General features: G+C 42.4%; 1 protein-coding gene across 4 annotated transcripts in view; it reads left to right on the top strand.

Annotated features, from left to right (window-relative positions):
* usp32 (ubiquitin specific peptidase 32) overlaps window positions 1-12,797 on the top strand; it is a 60,681-nt gene that overhangs the window by 12,899 nt on the left and 34,985 nt on the right. For all 4 annotated transcript variants that reach the window (XM_054743431.2, XM_054743430.2, XM_054743429.2 and 1 more), the window contains exons 2-3: window positions 9,505-9,632; window positions 12,227-12,332. In XM_054743431.2, the coding sequence (XP_054599406.1) occupies window positions 9,505-9,632; window positions 12,227-12,332 (234 nt within the window). The remainder of the gene's footprint in view (window positions 1-9,504; window positions 9,633-12,226; window positions 12,333-12,797) is intronic.

Raw genomic sequence — 12,797 nt, 5'->3', positions numbered from 1 at the left:
TCGGTATTATTGCGGTATTTTTTTAAACGTGTTAAATTTTCAGACAATTAAATAAACCCTGTATATTAGGAAAATATTGTCCTCAGTTTGTGTCTAAATTTTGCCTAAAATGTGTTATTTTGTGATTATGTTGTTTATTTGTTTACATTTTTCCCCTTTAGTCTTTAAAATACCAATATTTACCCATAACTTCTTATTTTTTGTCTGTTTGATGTCATCATTTTAAAAATATTAGATCAGATGATACTCAGTACTCAAGTAGCCTTCTAATCAGGTACATTTTTTTGCCCTTACTAGAGTAATCAATCAGGAAAATATTGTCCTCGGTTTGTGTTCCAGTGAGCTTTGCAGATGTGGCAAAATGTCATCAGGCAGTAATCATTGTTAAATTCATAATTATTCTCGGAGAGAGACCAACTCTTATCCGCCCCTGGGAGCCCCGTAATGCATAGCGTCATTTCAACATGGGGGTGTCCGTGACACGGTTTATATGAAGGTAACGGGCGCTGCGGCTGCTTTATATAGCGACTCGTTGCATTCTCCCTCAACCCAAATCCTCAGATCACTCATTTTAGCTAAAACGCTAACGTTAGCTTGCCTTGCGTTGACTGTAGAGTTGTGGGTGATGGTCATGCAGATGTGTCATGAGATTTGAAGCGTTGCTGCCTTTCACAGACACTTTTTCTGCAAGTGCTGCAAACAGGATAGCCGTCTTCTATCAACTGTCCCTCGGCATTCTTCAGATATCCAAAAAATGTCCGTACTTCCCACTCTGGCTTCTTTGGGGGGATAATAAATGTCCTGAGTGTCCTCCTTTGGCCATGATTTCAGCTTTAGCTACAAGAAAGTTTTGGTTGTAAACAACAAAGTGTGCATGTGCAAATAACCAATCAGAAAGCGAGGTGACTGAAGCACGCTGCACACTCTGCTTCCACAACAACAATTTTGCTTACTTTGAAGTCATATTTGATCTGGAAAGGTTATTCAAGATTTCCTGTCTGGCCTGGGAATGTCTACGTGTGCATTTGGTTTGTGTGTGGTTTTTGCTGTCTGGCTGCTCTTGGACCAAAACTGTTAGGTTCAGATTTTTAACTGCCACTTGTGGGATCTTTCATCTTGTGAAAATTGTTTAAAATCCTGCCGTATTATTATTATTACTGTAGATCTGCCTGGTTGAGTCAGAACACGGCGTCTCAGTAGTCCCAACACAGGAAAGTGGGACCCAGAAATCAGACCCATTGTGTGGCTAGAGTAGAAGAGTATACTCATCGCCTTACAGAAACAGTATACAGTGTTCTCCATGATGTGGAGCAGCTTTGTTTTCCTCACCCAGTCTGGTATAACAGTTTTATTTTATTATGATGTATCCGTACCAGCCTGTCATTAAATCAGCTTGCTCCCATTAATTCACCAACAGAAGCCTTTCTCTGTTTGCTGCCAGAGGCTACTGTAACCTGATATTTACTCTGCATCAAATATAAACAGAATTATATTTTGAATTAAATTACTACAGAGATGCAGCATCTAGGAGTTTTAAACATAAAACTGTCTCATGTGACTAGGTTTTTCTATGCTTTAATTTCTAATTTCTATAGTGAGTAAGATCGTTTATAATTATTAGTCATTTAAAATCTGAACTGTTGGTGTTATCAGTAAAGCCAGTGATCTGCTCCTGCAGCTTTCAGAGCTTTTCTGCTTGTTGTCCGATAAATAAATCCAGCTCCTCCTGCAGAAACCATGAGGGTGTTCTCTCCTGGGTTACCAGAGTCTTGTGCAGCTGCAGGTGTGGTCTGGTGATTAGCTGCCTGTGGTGTTGCTAAAGCCTATGATTCAGCACTTTGGTACAAATCAGGTCTACTTTAGATGGAGGGGAGGGTGGTGCATGCTGTCTGCTTATAGATGGATAAAAAAAGAATACAATTACAGCTACAGCAGCGTTCTGTGACACACACACGCACACACAGCCCATCATAATACAAGGAGAAGCTGCTGCTCCTGGTTAATTGTGTGAGAATGTTTTATTTATTAAAAAGACAATTGTGTGTTAACTTTGCCAAAGTGTTGTTGAATCTTTGATTTATGCAATTATGCATTATTTTTATCAGATGGAAGGAAAAAACTACCAAATTAGGGCAACAAAGGAATTAATCAATCAATAGCATGTCAGCCATTGCTTGATTTCTATATCAGTACCTGTCATAAAAACTCACAGTAGTCAATTTCTGAATTTTAATGGGACCTTAACCCTCTGATGCATGAATTATGAAATCTTCAACCATGATTTTTTAAACTTTTTTTTTTCATTCATCTTTAGGTGTGAATGAAACAAATTTCAACAAATATTTTTTGTACCATTTTGTTAATTTACAAATAATTTATTACATGTCCATCTCAGTGTACAACGTGCATTCTGAACATGAAATATGGTGGCTTGACTTACTGAAGTCCAAATGGAGGGGCTCACATGCAATAAAGTCTTCAACAGCTGTGCTTAATAGCAAAAATAAAGAAATAACAATTTTGAGTACCTGTCCACTATAGTGACCATTATGCATCAAAGGGTTAAAGTGGCAATGTGTAGTTTTGGTTGTTGAAAAGGAATTAAATGATGCCCAGTTCTTGAAAAATATTTGCGCTTGGCTTCGTAACATATAACCATAAAAATCTGGTCTAAAATACATGGGAGTGGGTCTAAATCACTGGGCAACGCCATATTTGACTCCATGTTTTCTTCTACGGGAGCCTGTGAGGACAAAATGCCTTTACTTATTTGTTAAAAGCGGTTACAAATCTTTCGTCATTCTTAAACGTTGTTGTTTTACACATTTACCTCTTCACTTGTTGCCATTGATGAAAGGAAGACTGATGTGCTTCTCATTTTGCTGAAGTTTGCACTCCCCAGGGCTTTTTGACCCTAATGGGCATCTGTTGGTAAGGTCTGACTCCAACATAAAAATACAGCTTGCTTGCATTGATTTGGGTATCTACTGCCCCCTATTGCCAGGTAGAATACACACCGTCACTTTAAAACCTTGAAAACGGATGATCAATAATCAGATCAGCATGTCCTCTCTTGTGGGGGTTGGGGTGGGGTTGGGGTGTTGCACACATTCCGCTGCTGTTTCCCACCAGTATCAGCGGATGGAGGGCTCTAGTTCAGGGGCGGATTTAGGACTGAAGAAGATCCGGGGCTTAACGTACGCGCGTGCACACACACACTCGTGACACGCACTAGTCAACATCATATATATTTGTCTTGTACCACATAATTTTTAATCTGAAGCTACATATTAAACATATTCAGGGCAGAGTATTGTTCCTGTTAGTGTTTAGTGTGAGATGATAGTAAATATTCTCTTTCTTTCTCCAACAACTTTACCTGATAGTAAGCTAACTTTAGGCAAACCAGCAGCACAACAAATATTTTCAAATAAGACTCACAAACCTGAGTCAACACCAGTCTCATCAAAGCTGGGGTTCTGTCGCTGTACTTTTTGTCTAAAAAAACGTCCTTAAGTCCATCTTCACTCATGCGTTTCAGGCAGAGACTGTAGAAGAAGCCGGCTGCTGAAGGGCTTCTTCTTCAGTGGTGGAGCCTCAGGCAGGCTGTATACAAACCACTGCCAGCTGCTCCCTCTCTGTTGGACTTTGGTACTGCATGTTGCTTCCACGTTTTAGGTCCGGGGCTTTTCAGAAAACATTTGGGGCTTGAGCCCAAGTAGCGGGGCCTAACACCGCCCCTGCTCTAGTTTCGTTTCGCCGTTCGTGTCAGCGGACATGGTAGGGGGGGGGGGGGTTAGTGACGCTTAGCCTGGCAGGCTGCCAGGCTATAAGGTGCTGGGGGAAACCCTGCTCTTCCATCTCTGCTTTGTGATAAATAGCCTGGTATTTTCTAGAAGCACAGCTCAGGAGCTGTTTCAGGGTGATAGGGGATGTTTGTGAGATGGTGGTGAGTAATTATTATTAGCTTCAGTAGTCCCACAATTTCCCATGTGGGTTAACTTTTTTTATTTTTATTTTTTTCCCATTACCACATATGGAGCTTTGAAACCAAATGTTCAGGAGCTTGTTCAGGGTCTTCAGCTCACAGAGCTGCTCAGTCCACATGCTGGCGCTGTGTCTGACAGGTTCACCATCATTCACTTGCTCTGTGGTTTATTTGGGTTATTAGGTCTATGGCGTCAGATGGGTGCCAAAACCCACGTGTGCATGGGTCCACATCACGCATGCAAACGGGACTCGCGCGTGGAAGTTAGAATCTCTCGAGTGAAAATATACATGGCGAGAGGTCATTTGTACACTGAGATGGAGCAAACTGTCTGTGAGCGCACAAGGATGTGCACAAGTGACAAACTTGCGCGCGCGCGTTGGCCAACGAGCACACGGCAGAGGAAAACATGCGCGTGGCAGCCTCACTGCATGCGCGGCAGCCTTTCTGCGCGCTCAGTTTCTGATTCTGCCAAGTGGTGCTCGCTGCAGAACCACAAAGGTGGAGCTGCACCAGAGTCAGCCCTCCCTATTCCATCAGAGTCAGTCCAATTCCTTCCAGTTGTCAGACTTGATAGCATTCTGGAACCAAAGAGGGTGTTATAGTTAAAAAATGCAAGATTGAGGACAGAGTTGAGAAGTTAATTGAACAGTTTTTGTAAAGGTTCCATATAATTAAAAATCTAACTTTTGGAACTTTTTAACATGTTATATTGTCATTTCCTCATAAGAAACACGCCAAAGCCATTTTTGGCCTCATTCACACATCTTCCTCCCATCTCAGCTTCAATTTGATCCTCTCCTCCGAAGCGGGTCTGGTCTTGGTTCTCAAATCTGTATATTCTGTGCATTTTCTGACAAATTATTTCTGAAATGACTTCTACTGAGACACCGGCGGAAAAACCATACATCCCATCTACAAAGACACACTGGATGGCACAATTACATGTAACGCCACTAGTTTTGTATTAAATGTAGTGGTGAAGTGGTTGTGGAGTCAGATTGACATGCAGTTTTGTGCAGGTTCCCCTCCCAGTAGCGGTAGTTTATAACCCTTTTTCTTCTTTTCTAGCTACACTTGCCAGTACTATGTTTACAGCAATTTATTGGTATACCGTTTACAATATAATGACTGTGTTTTTTTTTTAATTTATTCGTTTATTTAGCCAGTGTGAGTCCATTTGTGAGCAGAGTTTCAACTAAAATGCTGTTTAGGAACGACTAAATTCAAAGAACTTTTAGAGACATAAATATTTAGCAGAAAATAAACATTACAACTAAAATATAAACAAATTAAATGTTTCAGCTGGCTAAATAGATTGCTGCTGACCCCACCAGAGAAGGGGGTCTGTTACTATGGGAGCAGATATGATGCACAGAAAATGTTAACCATTAAAGGATCTGTATCATGCTTTTTTACACTTTCCAGAGTGTAGGCATCTCTAGGCACAATATACCGGTATGATAAAATATTACCGTTGGCACCACTGAGCCATCCCCTCCACCCAGAAATAAGATGCTTGGATTAATTGAAACCCCGCCCCCAGCCGTGTGAATTCCACTGTACCATACAGCTGCAGACCTTGAGACTGCAGATTCATGCTATCATGTGTTACAATCCATCTTAAGGTTGGAGAAAAGATGCGAAAGTAACCAGCCTTTAAACCAGATTTGCAGGTGTATAGATAATAATCAGGTTTATTTAAAAATAAATATTTTTCTGACATTATCAGTATTCTTTTGGTAATCGAGTATTATTTTCTGTGTTAAATTAATTTTTTTTTCTCTGAGCCTTCTCTTTCCGATGTTTCGGATGATCTTTGCTCTAGGTTTCTTAGGCTTTTTTGTTTCTAAGATCACCACCATCAGAGCCTTGATCTCACCCTCGCTGGTTGCCTCTCCTGGATGGGACTCTCCTCAGTGTTCAATGGATCACTTTGAGCCCATTTCTTTTTCTTTGCTCTCTGATCTGGTGGCAGGACTGAAGCCTGGTTCTCCGACTTGGCCACTTTTATTTTAAATATTGTGAACAGGAGTTTAACCTCTGGAGTTGTCCCCCAGGCTTTCAAACAGGCAGTGGTCCAACCAGTTTTGAAGAAAGCTGGTTTGGACTCTACCTCCCTGGAAAACTTCCACCCCATCTCGAAGCTTCCATTTTTATTTAAGCTTCTCGAGAAAGTTGTTTTCACACAGCTCTCTAACATTTGCATACTTTTAATATTTTAGACCCTTTGCAATCAGGGTTCTGTCCCGGTCATAGTACTGAGACTGCCCTTCTTAGAGTTTTTAATGATGTTCTGCGGTCCACTGATTCTGGCTCCCATGTTATACTGGTGTTGCTGGATCTCACAGCTGCTTTTGACATCATAGACCATGCTATACTTCTGTCCCGACTGAACCAGGTAGTGGGTATCCAGGGAACTGCCCTGAACTGGTTCAGATCGTACCCCAGCAACAAAAGTTTTAGTGTGAGGCTGGGGGATTTTGCCTCTGAAGCCCCCTCTCTGTCTTGTGGTATTCCCCAAGGCTCTATTTTAGGACCTCTGCTTTTTCGTCTTTACATTCTTCCTCTGGCAGCTATTTTTAGGCGACATGGCATGTCCTATCATTTGTATGCTGATGACTGCCAATTTTATGTTTCATTAAAACCTCAAGAGTCTGTGCAACCGGCTGTGGATTGCCTGAATGAGGTGAAGGGCTCACTTTATAATAACTTTTTACATCTGAACGAGTCTAAGTTGGAGGCCCTTTTATTTGTTCCTCCTTCTCCCACTGCAGTTAGTCCTGTCCTGCCACCCTGTTTTCGCAGCTTAGTGAAGCCAACCATCACTAACCTGGGGGTGGTTTTGGACCCAGAGCTGCGGATGGACTCTCATATTAGCCAGGTGGTTAGATCCTGCTTTTTCCAGCTTCGCCAGCTATCAAAGATGAAGTCCACCCTGACTAGACGTGACCTACACACAGTGATCCATGCATTTGTGATCTCTCGCTTGGATTATGCGAATTCCCTTTTTTTATGGATCCACATCTTCCTCAGTTGCGCGTCTACAGCTTGTGCAGAATGCGGCGGCCAGCCTTTTGACAGACACCCAGGGTCTGGAATTAACACTGGCCACTCGCCAAATGCGAGCAAATTGCTCCATTTGGCGAGTAAATTTTTGAGCTCTACCTGCCACCTGGCGAGTAAATGTTTGCACCAAATTAGTTATGTTTATCAGTCATCTTCCATGGATGTCTGATACTCCTCCTGCCTGCATGCAACGTACCCAAACGTACGCGAAACAGGAACGCCACATCCAACGTCATTTCCACCTATCCCATTCAATCAGTTTATCAAGTTAGCAGTTAGCTTCGTGTTAAAACTAGCGGTGAAATGTGGCGGTTTTTAACCGGAGTCAGCCAGCCTTCCAAAAGAAAACTCGTCGAACTGCAAGAAAAACCACCAGGACCAGTGGAAACCAGAAGATTTTGTGAAAAGTGGCGAACCAGAGATGGCGGAGTCGTGAGACAATGGCTGCATTGTGATGGCCACGTAGCGTTGCTGCCTTTAACAGACAACTGTCCCTCGGCATTCTTCAAATATCAAAAAAATGCCCATACTTCCGACTTTGTCTTCTTTGAGGGATAATAAATGTCCAGAGTGCTGCCGTCTCCTCCTGCCATTATTTCAGCTTTAGCTTAAAGAAAGTTTTGGTCGTAAACAACAAAGTGCGCATGTGCCGCCGGCAACTTCAGATGATACGGTGGCTGGTAAGGGTCACCGTGCCTACACTGCAGCCACGGTAATCCACCGAGATAATATATATTTTTTTAAAAACAAGACAGTTATTATTATTGTCAACTTTTTTACCGGGCTTTACTGCTACACCGGTTACCGTGACAACCCTAGCCCTGACACACTTTCAGATATTCTCATGGTGCAGCTGTGTTCTCCAGAGATCAAGGACTTTGACCCAAATGAGGCTGTGATGCTTTGGCACAAAGACGGTGTCAGAAGCAGGAGGCCAGACTTCATGGACAGAGAAAACAAGGAATCTGACTAGATTTCAATGAAAAAGTTCATAAAAACATCTTTATAAATAAATAGTAAAAATGACAAAAGAGTTGTTTTTCTTATTAATTGATGTTTTAATTATTTTGTCACTCTGTTTGGAATCAACATAATATAGAATAACATGCTTTAGGTAGATCTAAATCATTTAGAATTTTGGCCGGTAAAAAATATGCTTGGCCAGTGAGTAAAAAATTTTAATTTCGGACCCTGCGGACACCAGAAGGAGGAAGCACATTACTCCTGTTCTGGTCAAGCTGCACTGGCTCCCGGTGTGCTACCGCATCCAGTTTGAAATTTTACTTCTTGTTTTTAAGTCACTCTATCTTTATGCACCTCTGTACTTGAATCATCCCTGCATACCTGGTCAAATTCTTTGATTAGCAGCCTGTTACAGGTCCCAAGTGTTCAGGTGAGGACACAAGGAGGACGAACGTTCTCAATCTGTGCGCCTCGTCTGGAACCAACTCCCTCTAGCAGTGAGAATGGCCCCCCCTCTCTCTCTCTGATTTTAAATCACACCTGAAGGCTTAACTCATTTTCTGGGGGGAAACCCTGGTACCGCCATGTCCCACTGAGTCGGTGAAATCCTGGGTACATTCTGGCTCCGTTTTTCAGAGCTCCTGCAGATAAAGTCCAATCATTTCTGCCAGTTAAACTCTTCTTCAGAAAGACTGGACAGGGATCTTGTTCCACTCGCAGACGAAAATCAATTTTTGGTTTCTAGGCATTATTTAAAGTGCAGACTAAATAAGAAAGAAATCACTTCTTCACAACTGTAGAGATCAAATTTTCTGCTAGCTACACCACTAGAGTGAGTGTTGGTGTTTACAGTCAAGGGGAAGAGGGACCCAGACTTGAGGGACTTCCTGGATGGGAAGAAGCAGGCCATTGTGACGTAGAAACAATTCCATCCATCCGTCTGCAATGGCTTAGCAGAGTTTACCTTACCTGAGAAGAAGAAACTGCATTTGCATGGGGAATTAACAATTTAACATGGTCAAAAGCTCCAAAACTCCAAAAGTGTCTAAATTCTGGTCTAAAACCTAGTGGCTCTAGATTCTGGTCTAAAGCCTATAGACAGTCTAGTTTTGGGTCTAAAGCCCAGTGGGTCTAGATTGTGGTCTAAAGCCTAAACTGTCTAGATTCTGGTATAAAGCCTAGTGGCTCTAGGTTCTGGTCTAAAGCCTATAGACAGTCTAGATTCTGGTCTAAAGCCTAGACAGTCTAGATTCTGGTCTAAAGCTTAGAGGGCTGAAAAACTATTTATTCACCATGTAAAGGACTGTATCTGTTGCTGCTGTGGGCCCAGTTGGTGGTCCTTCAGATTTACATATCTACTGCCAAATGACCAGACCCTGAGTCAGCAGATCAGCACGCGGCCATCTCCACGAACAAAACACAATGTCATCACACATATGTCCTCCTGATCCCTGTGATTCCTAACCCTTTTCCTGTCTTTCCAGTTACTGATGTGGAACTGAAGCGGCTGAAAGATGCCTTCAAGAGAACTAGCGGCCTCTCGTATTACATGACCCAGCAGTGCTTCTACAGAGAGGTGCTGGGAGATGGAGTTCCCCCCAAAGTTGCCGAGGTATGCAGAGGTTGTGATGCAGTCACATATTTACTTCAGATTTAGGATGAATTTAAACAAGAAGACCGGTTTGTAATGCAGCCCAGCATTCAGACTCGGTGGGCTGGGACTTCTGGGGCCTGCTGTGATCCAGCTTGGTACTGTCAACAGTTTTTGTATAACAGTGCACTGTTTCTTTAGCCAGAACCCATAATACTGGTCAGCTGGGTGTTCTATAGTAACACTCACACAGAGTTCCTTTTAAAATGATTAAATCTAATCCAAATGCATAAAAAAATGACATAAGAAATTATTAGCTGCAGCTGTCTGACCATCAGACAGGTGAACTCTTCTCCTCCTACTCAGGAAGAAGCTCAGGTGGTTTTAAATGGGTTTCTGTGAGAAAGCTATGAACATTTATCTATTTTGGATAGCTGTTTGAACAGCCTTAGATTGGTGAAACAGCTGATTTCTGACTTGACATATGAGTTAACAGCTGACAGTGTTTCTGTTGTCTAAAAGCCACTCAGACCTGAAGACTTCCTTAGAGGTCATGCAAATCATTCTTTATTTACATGACGCTCTGTGTTTTGTGCAGCAGGAATGGGTCCAATTTATATCAGTGTAGCGTTACTGAGCAGCATTTGCATGAAACTCTTTATGGTGCTCTGATATCGATTCGGCTTTGTGTAGCTTGATGCTCAGCTCTCATTTGCTGCAGCAGGAAACGCCAGCAGCTTACCCTGGAGAAGATGGAGTTCTGCACAGGTAGACATGATGAGTACATCACAGCTGGTCGCTGCTTCGGAGCCAGCGGCATGTTTATTCTGCCACGTTTAGCTAACGGCCACCATCAAAAAGGGCGAGAGGAAGTGAAAGTTCTCAACATCAAACAGCTGCTTCACAATAACACAAGATTAAAGATCTGATTGGTTCTGATCAGCTTTGAGAAAACAGCAAGTACTAGCTTCTGTATGAAAAGCAGTTAGATCGTATAATCAAGCTTACTTTCAAGTAAAAAATAACGTCTTGTTACCATAATAATTTGTGGTGATGTATGGTGAAACTGAACAGTTGAGGGGAAACCTAAGAGGCATAGCAGGGAGGTGTGTGATGCCAAAAAACGACAGTTTGTATGACATCATCAGCGTTGTTTAGTCTACGCAAAGGTCCCCCAGAGACCCTCAGAGGTGTCTGCAGTTTATTTACAGGTTGATTTGGGCTCTCCATGGTGGTTGAACTTTACCAGGTGGATCTACTGCATGTCACGGACATTAGCAAGGTTCTTTTGGCAAAGCTTTGGCAGAGGACAGTGAGAGGGTTTAGTCTTCAATATGCATCTAACATAAATCTACAGCATGTAAAGAGTGGCCAGTGTTGTTCTATTCACAGGATGGATTATTAATAAAAACATGAGCCTACGAGTAGGCCTGGGCGATAAATCGATTTATTATTTCGAATTTTTTGTTGCGGGCGATTAAAAAAAAAAAGTAAATAGAATTTTATGTAATGGCACCTTTTTGGCCCCCTGGAGCTTCCGTAGCGTTAGTCTCACATAACCGCGACAACATCATCACAGCACGCACACGAAACCGCAACGGCAAGCGACTACATGGCCACTGGTGAGAGAGAGAAGTTTGTTCCTATGAAAGGAATGAAATCATCCGTTGTTTGGAATTGGTCTGGGAATGTGGAGCGTGGTACTTTTATTCCAAGAGGGTGTTCATTTATTCGTTATTCATCTCAGAAATGAGGGTTACTTTTGTTTTGCTTGTGATTAAATAAAAAACAAAATTAGCTTTAAGGTGCCTTCCATTTGTATTTATTGCTATTCTTAATAATTGATGGGGAGAGAGAATCGGGGAAAAAAACATCGCAAATCGAATAAAAATAAAATAAAATCGGAGATTTTTTTAGGCCGTATCGCCCAGCCCTACCTACACGTGTGTTACATGTTAATAATGATAATACATGTGATGGTACCCTGTCTGATCTAGATGTCATCAGGGTCAAATGAGGAAGGAAGCAGGTTTATTTGTTTTTATTTAGCTTCAGTGTGCCGGTGGATTTAGAAGTTTGCAAAGTGACACGAACAGACTTACTTTTTTTAAAACCACAAGTGAGGCTCCCACAGCATGACATGGTAATGGGACACACTTGGACTAGACTCATGTCGTACAAATCAGCTTCAAGGGTCGCAACGTGTCTGGGGTTAATCAGGTTCACGGAGAAACAGACTTTCTCTGTGTGTTTTCTTTTCTGAAGTTTTGAGCACACCTCATAGACACAGGGGACCAACCCGGTACCCGAATCATTACATGAGAATACGTTGAGCCCAACCTCGCACCAGGACCTGTGATGTGACTATCAGAGAACCCTCTCAGACAGTCAGTAAATCTAAGCCTGTCGGGTTCTACCTGTGATGATGTTTAAACGGTAAAGAAGTGATGCTGCATCAGCTGAAGGCAGGCTGAGGGCCTTTCCTCCCCCAGGTCGACATCTTTCCTTTTGTAGGATTCTGACTGGTCACTGATTTAACCAATCATAGTCAGTCTCATCTGACTGGTGTTTCTTTATGTAAAGAGCACAATGATGATGATGTGTCTGTGGTTCAGGTGATCTACTCCTCGTTCGGAGGCTCTTCTAAAGGCCTTCACTTTAACAACCTGATGGTGGGTCTGGTGCTGCTGACCAGAGGCCGTGATGAGGAGAAGGCTAAGTGTAAGTCACCTCCATTCAGCTGAACCTGTGTTCGTGGCTAAAAACCTTTGATGTGTGTTTTTTGAAGCAGCATTTAAATGTATTTAACAGAATGAAACTCTGTAGTGCATAACAGCACCAGAGTGACCAATCAGGTGGCTCTGCTGGATTTATTTTCATGCTAAAGGGAAAATCTTGATGAAGTAAAGCCTGGTAATCCTTTTGTTTTGGCGCAGCCTTTATTAAAGGTCTTTGAAATGAGTAAAAATAACTCATATTCTGCCTGATCATATTTGTAACAACAGCAGCAACGTCCGCGTATCCCTCCACCTATCCGTCATGACACCAGAACTCCTCCACCTGAGGCAGTGACACCCCACTCACCCTATAGGAAACATGGATCTGAGACATTCCAGGTGCCTTGGAGGGAGTTTGAGACCAAATTGCAACTAAATAACAAGAGAATAGACACAACAGTTGAATGGG

The sequence above is a fragment of the Nothobranchius furzeri genome, chromosome 13, assembly GCF_043380555.1.
Source record: "Nothobranchius furzeri strain GRZ-AD chromosome 13, NfurGRZ-RIMD1, whole genome shotgun sequence".
Classification (NCBI taxonomy): domain Eukaryota; kingdom Metazoa; phylum Chordata; class Actinopteri; order Cyprinodontiformes; family Nothobranchiidae; genus Nothobranchius; species Nothobranchius furzeri.
This window is presented reverse-complemented; position numbering and strand designations above follow the sequence as displayed.